Source organism: Martes martes (assembly GCF_963455335.1).
Source record: "Martes martes genome assembly, chromosome: 4".
Classification (NCBI taxonomy): Eukaryota; Metazoa; Chordata; class Mammalia; order Carnivora; family Mustelidae; genus Martes; species Martes martes.
Window position 1 is genome coordinate 167,807,817 of NC_137891.1, and position 21,847 is coordinate 167,829,663.

Genomic DNA, 21,847 nt, shown 5'->3' on the forward strand with positions numbered 1-21,847 from the left:
TTTTTTTGACTCTCTCTTTCAAAAAAAAAAAAGAGGTTAACTGGACTAGAAATGAGAGGATGGGATTTATGCATTAGTTGAGGCAGTAGGCATTACTGTACATTGGAATAAAAAACCTTTGATTAACAAGATATTCAGCTTAGAAAAGTCACTTCTCTTTCTTCATTCCTTGTAGGTAGTAACAACTACTTAGAGTTGTAAGGAAAATAAGTTTTTTCAAAAGTACTTTATGGATTGGTGTTATAATTGGGGGCCAGTGCATATCCTTTGGATAGAAAGAATTAAATCCTCAAAGTGGAATTTTGGTAAATACCCTTCATCCATTTACAGATGTATCTTTTCTTTTTCTTAAGATTTTATTTTTTACTTGACAGCACAAGCAGGGGGAGCAGCAGAGGGAGAGGGAGAAGCAGGCTCCCCGCTGAGCGGGGAGCCCCACATGGGGCTCAGTCCCAGGACCCTGGGATCATGACCTGAGTCAAAGGCAGACACTTAACCACAGAGCCACCCAGGTGCCCCTACAGATGTATATTATTTTAAGCAAAGTGTCTCTATAAAGGACTGAACCATCAAAGCAGAAGAATAAAATCATTGTGAGCTTTATGAAGAGTCTATGGAGGGAAGCTTTCTTTAAGGATCTTTTAATAACTCTTTTTTTTTTAATTGAAAAATTTTTAGAAGATTTTATTTATTTATTTGACAGGGAGACAGCGAGAGAGGGAACACAAGCAGGGGTAGTGGGAGAGGGAGAAGCAGGCTTCCTGCTGAGCATGCAGCCCAGTGCAAGGCTTGATCCTAGCACACTAGGATCATGACCCAAGCTAAGGCAGACACTTAACAACTGAGCCACCCAGGCAACCCTAATAACTCTTTTAAATGAGCTTGAAAGGGGTGCCTGGGTGGCTCAGTGGGTTAAAGCCTCTGCCTTCGGCTCGGGTCGTGATCTCAGGGTTCTGGGATCGAGCCCCACATCGGGCTCTCTGCTCGGCGGGGAGCCTGCTTCCCCCTCTCTCTCTGCCTGCCTCTCTGCCTACTTGTGATCTCTGTCAAATAAATAAAAATCTTAAAAAAAAAAATAAAATAAATGAACTTGAAAATAAGGTCACTTAAAAATGACTTTAGTTACAAATAATCTTACTAATACAGAAATTTCATTGAACCCCTTTTTGAAAAAGAAAGACATACTTTTGAATTTCTGACTTTTAAAATTCTTGGTATACATTTTTATTATTGTCTTTGTAGATGACAGTAATTAAGAATTGGTGGCATTTCAGATGTCTTTGGGTTCATAGAGAACGTATTCTTGACTTTGAGTATGTTTACTGTGCTGTCAGTCTCCAGTTCATTTTACTTATGCTTTTCTCCTCTAGGTTTTTCGTTGGAATATACGTTGCACATTTATGGCGATTCTGAGCGTGAGGGCAGACTTCTGCCAGGCTCAGCACAGCGTTTTCGCTGACAAGTGAGCTTGGGGGTTCTATGTGCCATAATTAACCTTGCCTTGAAGACTCTGGACACCAAGACTGGCCTCAGAAATAGTTGGCTTTTTTTTTTTTTATTACAAGCATATTTCTTTTAATGACTCCAGTAAAATTAAGCATCAAGTAAACAAAAGTGGAAAGCAACCTACACTTTTAACTTGTCTCACTAGTGCCTAAATGTAGTAAAGGCTACTTAAGTTTTGTATGTAGTTGGATTTTTTTGGAGTCCGAAGGTATCCATCTGCAGACATTGAGGCCCAAGTTGAATTTGGATTCAAGTGAATTGAATACTTCTGCTTACCTTGAAGAGAGAAGCTTCTTAAAGAATAAACAAGTTGAATAGAGCAAACACTGATCGATAGTAGGCATTTTAGTGGTCTTTTTTAATGTTTTCTGCTGTGAAACATTTCAAGATTTATTGATTTTTTTTTTGTCATCTTCCCCGTCACACCCATACACGCACGCTCACACTTTTTATTTGCCATAATGAACCGTCCAGCCCCTGTGGAGATCTCCTATGAGAACATGCGTTTTCTGATAACTCACAACCCTACCAATGCTACCCTCAACAAATTCACAGAGGTAAGACTGCAGTTTGGTCTACTTTTTGGGTTGATTGATCGGTACAGTTATAAATGAACGGCATTTTGAAGGAATCTCTTAACACAAGGCTGTTTATTTCTTTGTTTGGAATTTGGATCGTCCTCCTACCAATCTTTGTTCGAATTGGGTTGAATTAGTTTACAGGTTTTTAAAAGAACATTTATGGAATTTGGGGAGACTTTAGAAATTATCTAGGTGTTTTTCAGTATCCTTTCTACATAGCAGTTCATCATATTTTTAATAATAAAAATAATTAACATTTATTGAACACTTAGTATGTATCCAACATTACAATAAGCAGTTTTGTGCATTATATCATTTTCCACTCAAAATAGCCCTATGAGGTATAGGTACTGTTATTGTCTTCGTCCTCTAGATGAGGAAACTGAGTTTCAGGGCAATATGGTCATTTAGTAATTTACCTCAAGGTATACAGCTTACGGTAGAACTGTCTCTGACTCAGAAACCCATGTCTACCTCAAATATTCTAGCCTCTTTTGATAAAAACCTACTCCAGAACTACTTAGCAATAGTCACCATCATATATAGGATTAGAACCTTACAGGGAGGAAAGGTATTTTAGATAACATTTTTATGTCAGTCAGATCCTTCATTTTCTCTGCTATATTTATGGAGTAGTCTTAGAGAGCTGAATGAACTCCTACGGATCCTAAATCCACCCCTCTCATATTACAGATGGCACAACAGTTCAGAAAAGGTTTTCACTTGCTTAAGGACACAAATATTTACTATAAAAATTTCTGTTATAACCTTTCAGTGAATGGCCACTGTGGAGTTCATTTTAATAGGATTTTATCTGTATTTTGAAATGTTTTAAAATTACTGACTCCATAGTTGTTAATACTAACAACTTTTCCTGAGTCTGTTTTAGAAGGCCTTTCTGTGAGAATTAAATTCCTTTAGCAATTAAAATAACTTTACTCTTTAGATAACCAAGTGATAGATGGACACTTCTTATAGGATAGCATTGTTCCTGCTCATTTATACTTAATTTCCAGAGCTTCTTAACTTTGTGTACACAGTGTACAAGTTGATTCCAGGCCTGTGTGCCCTTAGGTTGTTCAGTCACCTTTAAGCCTGGTTGAATTCTGTGATACTATTTTCAGCCTATGGATTCCTTGGCCATAGACTCCAGAAGTGGCAGAGGCCACTGTCCTTTAACTATAAAAAGATGTTGGTGGCCCACTGAAGATAGGTGGTCACTGGATTAAGCATGCAGTAGGAAAATTTTTAAAGGAACAAGGCTGCTGCCTTTTTTTTTTTAATGATTATTTATTTATTTATTTGACACAGAGAGAGAGATCACAAGTAGGCAGAGAGGCAGGCAGAGGGGGAGGGGGAAGCAGGCTCCCTGCTGAGCAGAGAGCCCTATTTGATGCAGGCTCCACCCCAGGACCCTGGGATCCTGACCTGAGCCCCCAGGCGCCCCAAGGAGCAAGGCTTCTGGCTGTGATGGTATATTTGTAGGCTTCGTAATAATGATACCACTTTTAAATCTTAATTTCAAAATTACCTCTGTTTCTCCATTTTATTTTATTTTTTTAAAGATTTTGTTTTTAAATTTGTATTTTTTTTGAAGATTTTGTTTATTTATTTGACACAGGGAGAGAGACAGTGAGAGAGGGAATACAAGCAGGGGTAGTGGGAGAGGGAGAGGGAGAGGCAGGTTTCCCACTGAGCAGGGAGCCCAATGCGGGGTCAATCCCAGGACCCTGAGATCATGACCTGAGCCAAAGGCAGACACTTAATAACTGAGCCTTCCAGGCGCCCCTAAAGATCTTATTTTTACGTAACCTCTATATCCACTGTGGGGCTTGAACTTACAACCTCAAGATCAAGAGTTGGATGTTCCACTGACTGAGACAGCCAGGTGCCCTACCTGTGTTTCTTTAAATTAAAAAAGCAGTAAGTACTTACTGTGTAAAAATCAGAAGATACACATAAACAAAAGATAGTTTGAAAATTCTTAACTCTTAATACCTGGCTCTGGATGTTTTTCTCTGCATATATGTGTATATTTATTTATATACACATAATAGGATCACACACACACCGTGTGTGTGTGTGTGTGTGTGTGTATTTAAAGATTTTATTTATTTATTTGACAGATCACAAGTAGGCAGAGAGGCAGAGAGAGAGGGGAAGCAGGCTCCCCATTGAGCAGAGAGCCTGATGCGGGGCTCCATCCCAGGACCCTGAGATCACAACCCGAGACAGGCGCCCCAGGATCACACTGTGTTTTAAAAAATCTTCCCCCAACCTTTTTAGTATTATTTTTATAGCTGTCACAGTATCCTGTATGAATGTGCCATACTCTGTTACCCTGTTTTTGGACTATTCATGTTTCCATCTTTTTACCATTCCAAACAGCCCATGTTGAACACACTGGTACCAGAATCTTTGGGTATATCTTTAATTACTTTGTTAGTATAAATTCTCAGAAGTAGAATTTCTAGGTCAAAGTGTATTGTGCTTCTATAGTTTTTGTGATATGTTACCAAATTGTCCTTTATAAAGGTGATTGTGTTGATGCTTCCAGTAAGAGCCTGAGTATTCATTCTATATGTTGCCACAATGAGAATGATTTTTTTTTTTTGTCTAAAAATGATGTCTCATTGCTTCAGTTTATTTTTAAAGTTTCGGTTGCAGATTCTAAAAGTATGATCCCTTATATTTGTCTTCTTTAAAGGAACTTAAGAAGTATGGAGTGACAACTTTGGTTCGAGTTTGTGATGCTACATACGATAAGGCTCCAGTTGAAAAAGAAGGAATCCACGTTCTAGTGAGTGTGTAGTGTTTTCATCTTTCACTACAAACAAGTAGTACCTTTTAAACTTAACTATTTTTAAAACCGGGCCCTCAGTAGTATGCTTTTTAAGCTTATAGGAGATACAGTGTTGAAAACAGTCTTTAAAAATTTTTGAATTGGCAGTTTTCTTCATTTGTGCCCTTAAAGTCTATGTATGTGGAGTATTTTCAACAAATGAAAAGCAAAATTGAGTGTACACTTATTTTAAGAAAATGGAAATTTACATTTTGTTTTCTCTAGTATATTATTGCAATATTTAGCTTTTGTATCTAGGCTGCTGGTTTGAATCTAACTGAAAGTAATTTCCATCAGAAATTCTTAAGTCACATGGAAATACAGTTGGCTCTTGAATGTGAGGTTAGGGGCACCAACCCCCCCACATAGTCAGAAATCTACGTATAACTTTTGACTTCCCAAAAACTTAACTACTAATAACCTGCTGTTGACCAGAAGCCCTACCAATAGCATTATATAGCAAAATACATTAACATGTATTTTGTATGTTACATGTATTATGTGCTATATTCTTACGATAAAGTTAGCTAGAGAGAAGAAAATTTTATTAAGAAAAAATAAGAGAAAATATTTATAGTACTATACTGTGTTTATTAGAAAAAAGTCTGCCTGTAAGTGGACCCACACAGTTCAAACCTGTGTTGAGGGCCAGCTGTATTCTTTCTGACTTTGCAAGCACTAATTAGTTACTTATTGTTTTGTGGATAAACCGATAGGGGACAGAAAAGCCTGGAGAAGAGGTTAAGATGGGAGAGGGCATCTTGCTTCAGAGTAATCAGCATAGTTTCTGACACTTTGTGGTAGGTTTCTAAGAAGGTTTTCTGTGATTAGGTTTCTTTTATTTTCAATTTGAACATGAAGTGATTGGAATTATTTTAAGTTCCTCCTTAGTCTCTAAGTACACTATTTCATTTATTGGAAACAGGAGCCTCAGATTAGGTAAAATTTTGTACCTTCTTGCCTATAAATAGTTTTCTGAACCGCAAGAGCATGTAATGAAATGACCTTGTAGTCTTAGGTGTTTTAGTAGAGTTCTTTGATTTAATTGTGGGAAGACAGTGTTGTAGGAAGAGAATTAGAGTTTTAAAGTAGTTGGTTAGGAAGAAAGTAATAAAGAAGATAGTGGTAGGAGGTTATGTTCCTTTTTTTTTTTTTTTTTTTTTGAAAGGTAGTTCTGTAGTCTTTATGCATTGGTGCATTGGTCAGTAGTTGGAAAGGCAGTTCATGCAAAGAAAATAAATGTCCTATTGGTAAGGCAGTGGTCTCATATCTGATCCATAAAGTTTTCTCACCTCCATTTGGTGAAACACAAAAACTAAATAGCCAAGCATTGTGTTTTTAAAAAATGTATTTTAATAGAATGGCGTGGTAATAATTTGCTTATATTCCCATTTCTAAAGGACTTTAAGGTGCCCTGGCTGGAAGTCATTGGGGATATGTATAAAATGTAATCCTGTGTTTAAAGATATAAAAACAAAATTTTAACTTCTGAAACTAGGCTGACTATGAGTTCTTTTTCCTATATTGGGAGTATGTTCTTACAGTGGGCAGATGAGAAATCACTTTGTTTTGACAGATGGCATGGATGAGAAAATGAACTGTGGGTTGACTATAGTTTGTTTGAATCAGTAATGTTGGTAAACACTTTTATGAAGTGGAAGTGAACTAAAGAACTTGAACTAGGTTGTTGAAGATAATGGCGAGTCTGGGATTTATTCTATGCCATTAAATCGACACTTTGGCTTAAATAGCTGTGATCAGATAAAATTAAAAATCTAACGTTTAGAATTAAGCTTGGAATTTCTTTCCTTTTTCCAGAGATTTTTTTTTTTTAAGATTTTATTTATTTATTTGACAGACAGAGACCACAAGTAGGCAGAGAGGCAGGCAGAGAGAGAGAGGAAGCAGGCTCCCCGCTGAGCAGAGAGCCCTAGGCGGGGCTCGATCCCAGGACCATGGAATCATGACCTGAGCAGAAGACAAAGGCCTTAACCCACTGAGCCACCCAGGCGCCCCCTTTTTCCAGAGATTTTAAGTGGATTGTTAATCTACTTCTGCTAGGTGAAGAAAGTTTGGAATATTTTGTGGTTTTATTTATTTATTTATTTTAGAGAAAGAGAGAGAGTGTGAGTGGGGGGAGGGACAAAGGGAGAGAAAGAATCTCAGGCAGACTCCATGCTGAAACCAAGTCAGATGCTCAACTGAATGAGCCACCAGGTGCCCCTGGAATACTTTATAAGAGGATATCCCCAAAATTAGACCTTTAAAATCTTTTGACTAATGTTCTTGCAAATCAGAGGCATATTGGGAAAGACTAATGGTGTTTCAGTTATGTCATTTTGAAGTTCAGACAGTTCTAAATAATTATTTTAATGATTTTTTGATAGAAACTGCTTTATATGAACAAGTGAAGCACATTTCACATTATTGTTACTTAACTGGGTACATTTTAGGGAGTATTAGAGGGAATAAGCTCGTATTCTAAGGTACTTGCTTACTGGTTTTACTGCTGTTTATAGTTAAACTTAGTGACATTTATAATGATAACATTGACAGCCCTTTAATTATGGGGTGTAGTTGACAAATCAAACATAATGTGTTGTCACGGCTAATGGGCTACATGAAGTGTTCTAGTGGTGCCCGTAATGAGTGCAGAATCAATTTAGTGCTTTGTCACTTTTTTTTTCTTTTTCTTTCTCTAGCATCTTAAAGTATCCTTATCCAGCCTCATTAGAGTAATCTTATGTTTTAAAAAAATTCCCAGTGTTTTTGCATTTCTGTCCTTGAAGCTGGATGGGAGTAGGGGAATGCAAAATGTGAATTCCCTTCCCCTCTTTCCTTAAAGCTGATTTATGTTGGTATCTTAGGCCCTTTTTCTAGGTAGAAAGGAAGATAAACCCTGCCTAGATGCTCATGGGGTTGGTCTTAATTAAAAAACAACCCAAGGGGGGTGCCTGGGTGGCTCAGTGGTTTAAGCTGCTGCCTTTGGCTCAGGTCATGATCTCAGGGTCCTGGGATCAAGTCCCGCATCGGGCTCTCTGCTCAGCAGGGAGCCTGCTTCTGTCTCACTCTCTCTGCCTGCCTCTCTGCCTACTTGTGATCTCTCTGTCAAATAAATAAATAAAATCTTAAAAAAAAAAAAAAACAACCCAAGGGGTGTCTGGCTGGCTCAGTCAGTAGACCATGCAGCTCTTAATCTTGGAGTCGTGAGTTTCAGCCCCACCTTGGGGGTAGAGATGACTTAAAAACACACACATAAACAAATTGATGAATGTAAAAAGAAAAAGGGATACTTGGAAAAAAGGCATTTGCTCAGGTGCCTATCCTGTGGCACTGTGCTCGTTAAATGGGATATGTATAATTTAGGCAGAGCTTCAAAAATATTTAGTACTTGGCTATTTATTTATTTATTTTTAAAGATTTTTTTTTTGTTAGAGAGTGTGCATAAGTATGGGGAGGGTCAGAGTTAGAAGTAGACTCTTCGCCAAGCAGGAAGCCAGATACATAGGCCCCTAGGTTCATGATCCAAGTCGAAAGCAGATGCTTAACTGACTGAGCCGCCCAGGTGCCTCCCCACCCCATTTTTAAAATATATAAGCACAAAGATGGTAGTATATTTCTGTTATGATATGCTAACTACTGGAGATTTCTTATGAGAGAGCCTTTCTCTAAAGAAAAGGCATCATAGCTTAGAGCTCTTTAGGGATAATCCTCAAAATATTTGTAGAGATCAATGAGATACTACTTGGTATACTTCTTTGCCAAAGGGGGCTTTTAAATTATATTGACAGGTGTTGTATTCTCTCATACTTTGCCTAGGCCTTAATAACAGTCTCCATTATGTCTAATTATTGCTTTATTCAAATAAAAAATATTTGAAGAACACTAGTTTTTTTTTTTTTACCACTCTGATAAGAGATTTCTGTAAGATAAAATTAGATGCTTACAGTGCTGACATGTCATCGAGAAGGTTAAGTTACTTGGCACACAACAATTTTGATCTTAGAAAAAACTTCAGTAGTCATCAGAATTGTGTTATTAAGAATAGGTATATATTGGGGCACCTGGGTGGCTTAGTCGATTGTCTCCCTTCAGCTGAGGTCATGATCTCAGGGTCCTGGAATCAAGCCCTGTGTTGGGCTCCCTGTTCAGCAGGGAGTCTGCTTCTCCCTCTGCCCTTCCCCCTGCTTGTATACTCTCTCTCTCTCTCTCTCAAATAAATAAATAAAATCTTTTAAAAAAAATGGAATAGGTATGTGGGGGCAACTGGATGGTTCATTCGGTTGTGTCCAACTCTTGATTTTGGCTTAGGTCATGATCTCAGGGTTTTGAGATTGAGCCCTGTGTTGGGCTCTGTGCTGTGCATGGAGCCTGCTTAAGATTCTCTCCCCCACTCCCTGCATCCACATCCCCTTAAAAAAAAAAAAAAGATATATAAAGTACAGTTAGTTCAGTTAGATCCACCCTGTTTCTGTGCAGCTGTTCTGCATTAGATACTATCCTGCAGAAAATAACAGTGTAATATAAAAGATCTTTTCTTTCCAGGATTGGCCGTTTGATGATGGAGCACCACCCCCTAATCAGATAGTAGATGATTGGCTAAACCTGTTAAAAACCAAATTTCGTGAAGAGCCAGGTTGCTGTGTTGCAGTGCATTGTGTTGCAGGATTGGGAAGGTAAGCTCTTACCTTTCTCTCTCAGAGTTCATTATCAAAAATTTCACTTTGGTAGAAGTTTTGTATTTATTACACCAAATACTAAATTACTTGGAGGAAAAGGAAATGAGAGCAGAAGCTGGTTTAATGGTTTCTTAAGACAGCTTTTTGTGTTTCGTGGGTTGTCTGCTTCTGACTTAGTGGATGGTGGCTCAGAGATTGTTTTGAAACTGATTTAATGTAATTATCTTATATTTGAGCTAAAAATTGGTCTTAATTCAGTATGAGTTTTTTTCCTCATTATTTCACATTCTAAAAGGCTTTGAAAATGGGTCTTTGAAATGGGCAACAAAATGGAAATAATTTTAGATTCTGAAGAATCTATATGTGGTTAATTTTGGATTGAGATGAATGGGAAGTTAATAGGTACAGAGCAGATGGCTGAACTTTAAACTTCTGAAAGGAGATGTACGGAGAACGAAAATTAACTTTGATTTTAAAACCTTTTTCCTTGAGCATTGCATGGAATGGTGTTGCAACATTCTCATCAACAGCAGATTAAATGCCAATTTATCATGTGCACTTTGACTCAGAACATTAGTGCAGGCTGCTCTTGCCTCAAGGTGGTGGTGACTCAGATTATTAGTCCTGCTCAGCCCTTTGTTTGCCCTTTTCCTTTTTTTGCAGTTTAGTGTGGTACAGTTTCTTCTTTCAGGGTCAGAAGTTCCAGTCCTTATTCTGAAGGGTGAAGGTAGTGTTCTAACTTGACTTGGGCAGTTTTATAACTGGCAGCTATCCTAGCAGGTAGTCCAGAGTTGGTACCATGTAGTGGACATTTTAAAACATCATTTCCCTTGCTAGATTTTTGTCTGTGTGTGTATTACTATTATTTTATTGTTAAGGAATCTACTTTTGTGACTGTCTTGAAACCCAGACTGGGTGTTAACAGTGATGAGTCCTGGAGGTAACTACACTTTACCTGGACTTTATGGTTATAACCACTGTCTTCTCTCTCTACCTCAGCTGTAAACCCAGACTCATGAGGCCTCAATTCCTGCCTTCCTGTTCCTGGAAGATGCCAGATCCAACTATGTTGGAGACTTTTTCAGAGGAGAAGACAGCTTTGTCTTCCCAGAAGACAAACCCTCTACTTTGCTTTATGAAGCAGATAGCATCCCCAAACCACAGACAGGTTGAGACCCGCTCAGGCCTCAGTGTCCCTTGTTAGATGTTAAAAAAACAAACCAAAAAAACTAAGCCCACGTACTTACAAAGAGATCTGTTCTTAATGATCAATTCTCTAACACCCTACTAGCTCCAGAAAGGATTTTGTTGAAGAACTTTAGCACCTTTTTAGCATTTGATGAGGAAAAGATATTAAAATGGGTTTGTAATGAATTTCTGAGACACTCAATATAGATGACACATTTGGTCCTTTTTTTTTTTTTTTACTGTGATGTTGGTTAAAGACCAGTGAAGAATTTTTGATGACATAAAATGTGAAAATTTGAGATAATAACGTGATGTTTTAAAGAATAAAGATTTTTTTTAGAAAGAGTGCATGCCTGCAGGGGAGCAGGGAGGAGCAGAGGGTTAGGGAGAGAGAATCTGAAGTAGGCTTCACACCCAGTATGGAGCCCCCCACAGGGCTTGATCTCACGATGCTGAGATCATGACATGAGCCAAAATCAAGAGTCCAACACTTAACCTTCTGAGCCATCCAGGCACCCCAAGAATAAAGATCTCTTAATGAAGATACAGAATTTAGTGCTTTACTAGAAGTGGATGACACCATAGACACTCTCCTTTACTGTATAGGGAAACCAGATATTTAGTATAAGGGAAAAAAGGAAAGCTCAAGCTTTGCATTATTTTGGTAGTATGTAATCCTGGGTTTTAAAAAAAGTCTTTCAGTTTGCCTGGGTGGCTCATTCGGGTAGGCGTCTGCCTTTAGCTCAGGTCATGGTCCCCAAGTCCTGGGATTGAGCCCCGCACTGGGCTCCCTGCTCATTGAAGAATCTGTTTCTCCCTCTTATCCCTCACCCCCTCTCAAGACTCTCTCTCAAATAAATAAATCTTTTTAAAAAAATTCCTTTAATTCCAAAGACTTGTGGATATTTACAGATGGGTTTCTCTCTGTAGGGCACCTGTGCTGGTTGCACTTGCTTTGATTGAATGTGGAATGAAGTATGAAGATGCAGTTCAGTTTATAAGACAGTGAGTATGAAGTTTTATGTTCAGAAACGCATAAAGCAAGACCATACAAGAAGAAGGAATTTTGGAAAGTACCCTTTGTGGTATGGAATAATTTGTTGGCTTAAAAGATTGTTTGGTTGAAGAAATCAAAAGGAACAAGTGATAGAGAGGCTTATATTAGTACTGTTGGCTCCCAGATTTAAAGATTTTCTAATTTAGGTGGCAAATTTGGACACTAGGATATGTCCAGTATATAACTTGAATATCTAGGAATCTTTAAAATGAATAGCTAGATAGTAGTCTTAAGTGATCTAGTGACTTTTAATGGATGTCTAAAATAACCTTCCAAATGTAACTATGACCAAGAGGCAAGGAAGAATCTATAAAGAAGCAGTTAATTGCTTAGGACTCTTAGTGACCTGTTCAGGCACAAAATCAGGATGGTATTGCCCAAACAGAATCTTGGCATCGGTCTGGACTAATGAGCCATGTTATTTTGTTGTCCATAATTCTTAAGCAGTCACTATCTTGTCCTTTCTCTTTCAACCTTTTCTTTAAAAAAAAAAAAAGGAAAGAAAGACTGTCATAAGAGGGCATAAAATGTATGGTAGCAGCTCTAGGAAGGTGACATATTTCAAGGAATGCCATCTGGGCCTGATGCTTCATATACTGCTTGCTCACTCATCAGCCCTTCCTCTGAAGAAGTGATACGGTATAGGAAATATGCCCTTTTTCAGCTGTGTGGAGTTAGAAAGGCCTTAGGCCATAAATAATGCATTTCAGGGAGTCAGACAGCTCTTTTTTTTACATGATCAAGTTTGTCATTCTTGTATTTTCAGAAAAAGAAGGGGAGCATTCAATTCCAAACAGCTGCTTTACCTGGAGAAATACCGACCTAAGATGCGATTGCGCGTCCGAGACACCAATGGGCACTGCTGTGTTCAGTAGAAAGAAGTGTAAACAAAGGCTGACTTGATTGTACATTTAGAGGGAACTCTTGGTACCTGGAAATGTGAATCTGGAATCTTAACTGTGTCACCAAAGTAGTGATGGATTCAATACTCCTCAACCACTTTCCTAATGATTGGAAAAAAGCAAACAAAAAAGAAATCCCTCTATAACATGAATAAAATGTTTAAGAAAAGAAAAAGAGAAAGAAAAAGGGGATTAATTCAGTGAAGGATGATTTTGCTCCTAATTGTTGGGAGTTTGAATTTCTGCCAGGATTGAATTATATCAAAATCTCCTGTCTTTTTTAACTTTTCAAAATAGGTCTCTAAGGAAAACCAGCAGAACATTAGCCTGTGCAGAACCATCTGTTTGGGGAGCACACTTTTCCATTATGCTTGGCACATAGATCTCCCTAATGTGGGATTTCTCTTTCTTTCTTTCTTTCTTTCTTTCTTTTGTTTGGTGGTGGTGGGTGTATATTTTCCCACTCTTCTCTTCTTTCCCCATCCCTCTTTTTTCCCCTAATACATGTTATAGATGGAATAGGAGAAGCCCTTGTTGCTGTAGATGTGTGTGCAGTCTGGCAGCCTTAAGCCCACCTGGGCACTTTTAGAAAAAACAAAAAACAAAAAAAGAAACAAAAAAACACCAAAAAAAAAAAAAAAAGCAGTGGCATATATATTATATGATCCAGGTGGTTTTTAGTCTTTACTGATGATGGGGTGTTCATGTTAGTTTCTTTTCTTGAAAACCCTATTCAACATTAGGCAAAGTAGCCAAGAGCCTTTTGTTTTGGTTTTTATTTTGGTAAATTAGTGGGGAAATGGCATTTTAAGAATAGTCTTTCTTCTCAAAGAACTTGGCTGAGAGTCGAATTTTTCTCTTTTCCAACCAATGAAGCTAAGTGGGTATCCCAGAAACTTCTGTTTTCTGAAGGGGAGCACTCCAGGCCATCACTAAAGATGTGTCCAGGCAGAGAGTTAGCACACCTTCTACACTTTCTAGAATTGTGGGTTTGTAGCATTACTCTGATTTTCTGTTAATGATGTTGGAGAATGCTGGTAGTTTAAAATTTTTATTTAGGACTTACTCGTACTATGAATTTTCAGGAACAGTAAAAGGAATAACAGCAAAGATAGGATATTTTGGACTTGAGAAATGCCTGGGATGTGTACTTTCCAAACCACCCCCTATATGTACAGTTCAGTTTAACCACTGATTGCCTTGTTATTTCCTTACTAGGTTCTTTTTGGGATTAAAAAACAAAATGCTGGTTTAAAACCAGCAATGCCTAGTGAGTGTGTGTCCACAGGCCATACAGGGTAGAAGAGAGACAGAAAGCAACCCAATGAGTAGCAAAGAGATTGTTGTTGATGCAATGGTGTACTGTCATTTTCACGGTTTCTTTGCCAGGTTCAATGTGCTGATCTAGAGAAGCTGTCTTCTCCTTTGCAGAAGGCAGTAGTGACCGGGCTGCATTGACCAAGCAAGTTGAAGTTCACCATCCAGGGCTCTTGCACTCGTCATCTAAATATTACTTAGTAGTGCTCTGCTTCTAAGGATTTGAATAAAGGCTTAGGGTCATCTTGTCTTGCTGGAATTTGCTATGCAGAGCCACAAACTTCCCGTTTTTTTTTAGGATCAGCTAGGCCAGTAGGAATGGACTGGGACCTTGTCTCACACTGATGATACCTCAGACGTTGGCTGGCTATGTGAACTGCCTATTTCCTATGCCGGAGTTGTTTTGATTTTTAACTAAATGAATATCTGTAGATTCTCTCCTCTCCCATCCCAGAAAACAAAACAAAATAATGCTTTTTGAAACTTTTTAGAATTTTATAGTGAAAAATGATGGTACTCTCCAAAATTCTTTGTTTTAGAACCTGACAATAGATTCCTTTACATAGGTTCAAGATCAAAACAGCATCCCTCTAAACTCAGACTGTCTATTGACTTCAAGGGTTTTGATCAATACAGTAACAAACTTTTTCCCTTTAACATGCTCTGATTTTTGTTTGTGGGGAGTGTGTGTGTATGTGTGTGTATATGTGTGTGCAGTGTCCAGCAGTATCAGTGCCTGCCTGAGATAGGAAAATTACATTCCTGGTTCTGTATGAGAAGAAGGGTGTATAAAGCGACAAGAAACATTATCCCTCATTTTGTTTTAAATTACATACTAATGTTAATTGTTCTCAGAACTGGATTTTCTTCCTCAAAATTAAAAGTTTTTTTTTTTCCTTTTGGATTTAATGAAGTATTGCTAGCTGAAGCCAGTTTGACATGGTGAGAGAGATGTCAGACTGATGAAACGTGTGCAGCCTGATTTAAAACCAAACCCCGAACCCTTTTAAAGAACAATAAAACTTATTTTACATGCTGTTTGTCTGTGTATCGTTCTCCTCCTCATGTTGAATTTCATTTATGTCTCCTTAGAAAATTTGGTATTCTCAAAGCCTGTTCTGTTAATTACTGCAAGGAGGTGAAATAATTAGAGGTTGGGAAGTTCAAAGATTTCATGCCACCCAGGTATTCAATAAGGGTAAACTTAACTAGAGTTGGGATACTTCTGGTACATTTTGTGGTTTAGTTCTTGGACACAATACTGTAGGAATTACGCATCTTATCTCATTCCAAGGGATTTGTTTATACCATAGATTGTGATGAAGCAGCTTTTTACTCAGACTTCTAGAGAACAGTGAGAAAAGAGGAACTTTGTATATCATAGGACTGGGGGCTTGAAAATTTCCCTTAGACTATGGGCAAGTGTCCATCCATCCATTCAGAAAACAAGCTTATCTGCTAAGGTACTAAGAATGAGAAGACACTTCCCACTTTGGCAGCTCCTAGTCTAGAAGAGGAGTTAGAGCTGTAGATGTTAAGAACAGGGTAAGTGGATACATGGGTGACTTACAGTTCATTGATCCTCTTACCTATTTTAAATTTCCCACCTCCTGTTTATTACCTACCTTAGATTCAGTGGTCCACTGTTAAATTCACTCATGGTTGCATAGCAAATTGCCCTGCCCCATCTCTTGTTTCATTATACTTGCCTGGCTAAACTCCATTCTTGGTTAAGTTCAGTCCGCCACCTTATCTGCACTTGTGCAACTGAACATGCCAATTCTGTCTCTGTGTTTAAAGTCATGACCCCAAATAGGCCTTAGAACCATCTGACAGTCCTGCTATTTAATTACTCTTCAACTTGAAAACACTTAGATGTTAATACTTTTCCCATTCTCTCAGTTTCCAGCCTTTTTTTCCCCCCCTAAACTTAGAAAAAAGAAGGAAATTTGCACAGGCTCCTGCCATCACATCTGCTTACCTACCTGCATCTCTGCTTACACTCTGTCTTTCCTCCAGTCACACAGATGGTCCATGCCCTCCACAAGGCAAGATCTTCCAGTTGTGTACTAGATTCCGTCCCCATTCGAGGGCACAGATTGAGACATTCTGTTCATTAACTTCCCTCTGCTAGGTCTTTCCCATCAGGCCACCACATACTGTTCCTTCTTCCATGTTAAAAATGAAAAAATATCCTGTTTGGCTCACACTCCTCCCCTTTGCTCTTTATAGCAAAACTCAAAACTGAGTTCTCTAACTGCATGCTGTACTTTTGTCTTTTTGAACCCACTCCAATGAGGAGTTTAATTCAACTGAAATGGCCCATGTAAAGATCACTAGAACCTCTATGGTACTTAAGCCAATGATTAATTCTTTATCTGTAACTTTTTTTTTTTTGACATATTAGCATGTAACATGGCTGAGCACTCCTTTTTGAAATGCTTTCCTCATTGACTGTAGGAGGAATGGTACCCCCACCCCCACCCTATGTTCATACTTGAAGTCCCTGGAACCTTTAAATAATGCTACATGGTAAAAGGGACTTCATGGCTGTGATTAAGGATTTTGAGTTGAGATTATATCATTATCTGGATGGGTCTAGTTTAATTACCTGAGTCCTTACAAGCAGAGGATCTTGGCTGAGATCAGAAGGAGATGGGACTAAGGAAGAATGGTCTGAGAGATGCAATGTTGCTGGCTTGGAAGGTCAGGAAGGGCGCCTCTAGAACCTGGAAAAATCAAGGGAACATTCAATCCTACTGTCTCTCAAAAAGGAGCTCAGCCTCCCAACAGGATTTTGGGCTTGATTTTAGGCCTGTGTGAGACTTCTGTAGAACTATAGAATAATAAATTTGTGTTTTAAGCCATTAAGTTTGTGCTAATTTGTTACAGCTGCAATAGAAAACAGATTTTTGCTTTCTAGGACAGACCTCATACCCAAGTTTTCACCTAGTTTAGCAGCAAACACCTCAGTTTAAAGTTCTGGTTCTTCATTACCTCCACTACTGCTCTATCTGCCTAGACTCTCTTCTCTGGACTCCAGACCCATTATCCAAAGCCTACTTGACATCTCTTGTGGATGTCCTGTTGTTCAAACGATTTCAATTCCTGCTCAACTGTAATTTCAGTGAGACCTTCCATGACCTTCACTTAAGAATTGCCTCCCCCGTGCCATCGGCCTGTCCTCCTGCTGTGCTTTCCTTTTCCCCATACCGCTTAACACCATTTCACAAACTATTGTTTGCCTCTTTCCACCAGACAGAAGCCCCACAGGGCACAGAGATTTTAGTGTGTCTGTTTCATTCACTATTATCTTCACCTAGAATAGTGGTTGGCATGTAGTAGGTGCTCAGTAATTATTGAATGAATTGGCGCTGATCAGTAAATGATGGTACTGTGGAGAAGCAAGTTACTAAAACCGTCCTGGAGCATGTTAGGAGGTTCCACAGTGGTCGTATTTGAGCTGGGCTGTTCAGTGTGATGTAGAAAAAGCTGATGGTGCGAGGTACCACTTCGCATCCACTAGGAGGGCTAAGATAAGACAGATGGACGATGACAAGTCCTGCTAAGAGTAGAGAAATTGGAACTGTCATACTTTGCTGATGGAGATGTAGAATGGTACAACCTTTTTTTGAAAACAGTTTGGCAGTTTCTCAAAGAGTCAAACATAGAATTGCCATGTAACCCAGCAATTCCAATATATCCAATAACCAATTCTAGATATGTACCCGAGGGAACTGAACGCTTGAGTGGTTGCCTGGGGTTGGCTTGGGGGTGAGGATGTGGAGTGACTGCTCATGGGTATGGGGTTTCTTTTTGTAGTGATGAAATGTTCTGGAATTTGTGGTGATGGTTGCACAACGGTGTGAATGTACTAGATGCTACTGGATTGTACACTTAGAAAAAAAGGTTGATTATGAGGAAAGCACATTTCAGGCAGAAAAACCAATAAAAGGGAGTGGAGGCGTGAAAGCCAGGTACGTTTGGGAGAAGTGGCACGATTTGATATCTCTGGAAGGCCTGGATTGCTGCTTTGGTCATCTTCAAACTCTAGGAGGTGTGCTGGACATTCCTCCCTTGTGCCTCCCTCTCCATCCCCAAGGCTACAACGAGGGTCAGAGCCAGTTGGCCCAAAGCTAATCAGGGACCAGCAGGTTCTGGTTTTTACTGAGGGAGACTCTTCGATGTAGAGAAGGCAGTTAGCGCTATACATATGTTGGGTCCTGTGTGAGCATAGGCCAAGGGGGAGGATGGAGTAGCAGCCTAGAGAGCAGAACACAAAGTCCACAGCCTGGGAGCCGGCGAGAAATGCCTTGGCCCAGCCAAGGTCCACTTGTCCATGAGGCCTTCTCAGTAGTTTCTGCCCCTTCCCCTGTGCCTTTTGTAAAAGACTTGGAGTCAGTTTCTTAATATCGAATAGAACCTAGACTTTGATTATACAGATAGCATGTTGAGTGTTGTGGGTAAAAGCCCCTTAGGACGAGTGATGATTTCGTGACTAGCCCTTACCGCACACTACACAAACCCTCCGCCCTTACAGGGCTTACCTTCTGATTGAGATGAAAGAATAAACAGGGACACCAAAAAGTGATGTATGTTCAGATAACGATGGGCGCTACGAAGATTGGAAGAAAGGAAAGCAGGTGAGGAATTAGTGACTGGAGTTACTAATTACACGTGGAGTTAGACGGGATGGTCAGGGAAGGTCTCTGAGGAAGGCGAAGGAGCTTCCTAGGTGCAAATGCTGTGTGAAGGTGCTGGAAACACTTCCCAAGTAGTACCTGCAGTGGTGTGTATAAACCTGAAAGAACGAGCTTGGTGTGCTCACAAGACAGCATGGCTAGTACGGCTGGACTATAGTAAGGAGGAAAGGCAAAATTCAGGCAGAGGCCAGATGGTGTTCAGTGAGCTTGGGGTCATGTTGCACAGGGTATTATGTAGTCAGAGCAAGAACTCTGAAAATTTTTTTCTACTGTTTCTCAATCAGGAGGAGCCATCAGACTCAACCATGGGGTTTATTCAAAATATCCACGTCCAGGCACCACCGAGGTCTTTCCAAATCAGGGTCTCAAGTTGGGAATCTCTGCTTTGGGCAATGGGGAGCCTTTGAATGTTGGTAAACAACAGCAGTTACACTGTCAAATGTGTGCTCAAAGAGGTTATCCAGAAAGCTCTTTAGAGACCGTCCCTATAAACCTGCGCCTGATTCGTATTATGCAAGCAGTAAATGCCAGCTGAACGAATGAAAATGAATTGCAGAGAATGAAAGCCAGAAGACCAGTTATGGCTGAAGGGCTGATGATGGGCTATGGTAGGCGAGGACAGAGATGAGAGCCTCATCTAAGGGAGCAGCGGAGAAGTAGGGTCGAAAACTATCCTTTTTTTTCTGCCACCAGAGCCTGGATTCCATGAAGAGATGACCAGTATGTCTGCATTCACATTTCAAGGGATTGGTTTACACCAGTTGGGCTATCTGGCCTTGGGAAAGGTTTGTAAAACAGCCTCCACCTCTTGATTTTCTCTGTAGATCCCACTTGCAAATGGAAACAAACAGAATACCTCGGGGCTTGCAACCTTGCTAACCACGCTGTGTAGCAGAGTTCAGCGCCTTCCACGCCTTTGCTGTTTTGGGTTCAGGGCAGTGAGGAAGACGAGCAAGGGGCTCGTCTGCCAAGTACAGCAATGCTCAGAATCTCACATACATTGTCTCAGGTGATCTCCATAGGCTTCCACTCATGGCTAACCCCGTTTTACAGATGAGGAAACTGAGAAGGGAAATAATAGCAAGGAGTGCTCCAGGCCAGTGTATGAGTTCAGGCCTGATTTCTAAGATGCCTGGTTCTACGGCCATAGCAGAAGGGGCTGACGTTTCCAGTCAGGAGGTTGCTGTGGGTTTTTGCCCTTAACAAGTCCCTGTTAATTGAGCTGCATCTTTATGAGAGAGAGAGAGAGAGAGAGAGAGAGAGTGTGTGTGTGTGTGTGTGTGTGTCTGTGTGTGTAGCATAGGCATGTGTGTGTCTAGCAAGCAGTTATGTCTAGTCCGTGGGTTTAACTTGTGCAAACTGTGTGTAATGGGCCCTACCAGGAACAAACCAGGACGTTTTAGCAGAGAGTTTCGTAGCTTATAATTGGCTTCCTATTGCTGTTGGCTGGTTCTCCACATAGAGTTTACTCCAGGATTGGTATTTGATTTAAGAAATTTTCAAATTGATTTTATCTTCAGTGCATTAATGCGTGGCCTAAATTCCTGCAGAGGCATTAGCTAACCAGCCTGGACATGCTTTAGCAATCGTAACTGGATCAGAGCTGCCAGGGCCACAGCTTTTATCCAGCATAGATAAAGCACTTTGCCGAAAACACTTTTCCACCTAAGCCCTGTGACTCATTTTTTTCGGGTACCTCAAGCATAGGCCCCTTGAAATTGGAATATATTCCCTTGAAATTGGACTAAATTCCCCAAATCATGCTAAAACACACAAATGGGAATTTGTTAACACGGGTAGATTTAATCTTTAGCTTCCTGTTGGAATGGAACACATAAATATTCAAGGAATGGTATGGAAATCAGCCTAATTTTCATGGGTACACAACTGTAATGTCTTTTTAAAATCAGGAAATAGGAAATGTGACTCCAGTAATGAACATGCCGTGGGTGTAGCTGAGTACATGAAACACTGGAGGTATTCTACGGCTTCATGAGGACTGGCATAGGTAAACGTTTTTAGGGGAAACATGATTTTTCAGCTCTAGAAGTGCAGAATGGATCACAGCTGTATGAAAATACCAATTAATCATCTTCTAATGCTTTTATGCAAATGACTATATTTGACTTTCATTTAGAATTGCCATTAACACCTGGAACCTTAAGATTGATAACAGGTAAAATTTTAATGAATACATAAATTAAAGATTTGAATCATGTTTAGATTAATTTATAACACTTTTATTTGTTTTAAGTCCTCCTGAAATGTAAAATTCACAGGATGAGTCAGAAAATAGAGAAGAGTAGACAGCATTTGAACTTAGTCCATTTTTTTATTGGGGAAGAAGAATAACTTGGAAATGCTAAACTCTACAAATGACTTTTCTGCCCTTTGCAATCATTTGCTCGGGTGATAGGCCTGTGTACTTAATATAGAAGACTTTAAAAATTTTTCTCACGCCCTGAGACAACGCTGGCCTTTTCTTTCTTTTTTTCTTTCTTTCTTTTTAAGTGAAGAATTTTCCAAGGTGCCTGGGTGGCTCAGTTGGTTAAGCATCTGCCTTGGGCTCAGGTCTTGATCCCAGAGTCCTGGGATTGAGCCCCACATCCGGCTCCCTGCTCAGTGGGGAGCTTGCTTCCTCCCTCTTCCTCTGCCTTGTGCTCTATGTCAGATAAATAAATAAAATCTATTTTAAAAAAATAAAGGAAGATTTTCCTTCCTATACACCTTCCTTGCTTTAAAAAATATTTTTTCAGAATAAACATAAAAATAGGGTTGTTGGGCAAGTTTTGGGAAGTATGGAGGAAGTAAAGAAAAACCCCATGGTCCTGCTATCCAGGGAAAAGTATTAACATTGTGATATATTCCTTTCATCTCCCCCTTTCTCCCCCATGTGTAATCGTAATTTTATAATTATGTATTTTGCTTTCTTTGCTTACATAGCCATGGTAATACTTACAATTTATTGAAACTTTACCACGTGCCAGGCCCTGTGCTTAGTGTTTTAGGTGTATTATCTTTTGAGTGTTAGGTCATATTATCTCCATTTTATGGCTCGGGAATTGAGAGCTC

General features: G+C 39.5%; 1 protein-coding gene across 3 annotated transcripts in view; it reads left to right on the forward strand.

Moving 5' to 3' along the window:
* Window positions 1-15,112, forward strand: part of PTP4A2 (protein tyrosine phosphatase 4A2) — a 29,593-nt gene extending 14,481 nt beyond the window's left edge. For all 3 annotated transcript variants that reach the window (XM_080800119.1, XM_080800118.1, XM_080800120.1), the window contains exons 2-6: window positions 1,371-2,063; window positions 4,795-4,887; window positions 9,475-9,605; window positions 11,727-11,801; window positions 12,620-15,112. In XM_080800119.1, coding sequence (XP_080656245.1) covers window positions 1,968-2,063; window positions 4,795-4,887; window positions 9,475-9,605; window positions 11,727-11,801; window positions 12,620-12,728 — 504 coding nt within the window. In that variant the 5' untranslated portion in view covers window positions 1,371-1,967 and the 3' untranslated portion in view covers window positions 12,729-15,112. The remainder of the gene's footprint in view (window positions 1-1,370; window positions 2,064-4,794; window positions 4,888-9,474; window positions 9,606-11,726; window positions 11,802-12,619) is intronic.
* The last annotated feature ends 6,735 nt before the right edge of the window (window positions 15,113-21,847 follow it).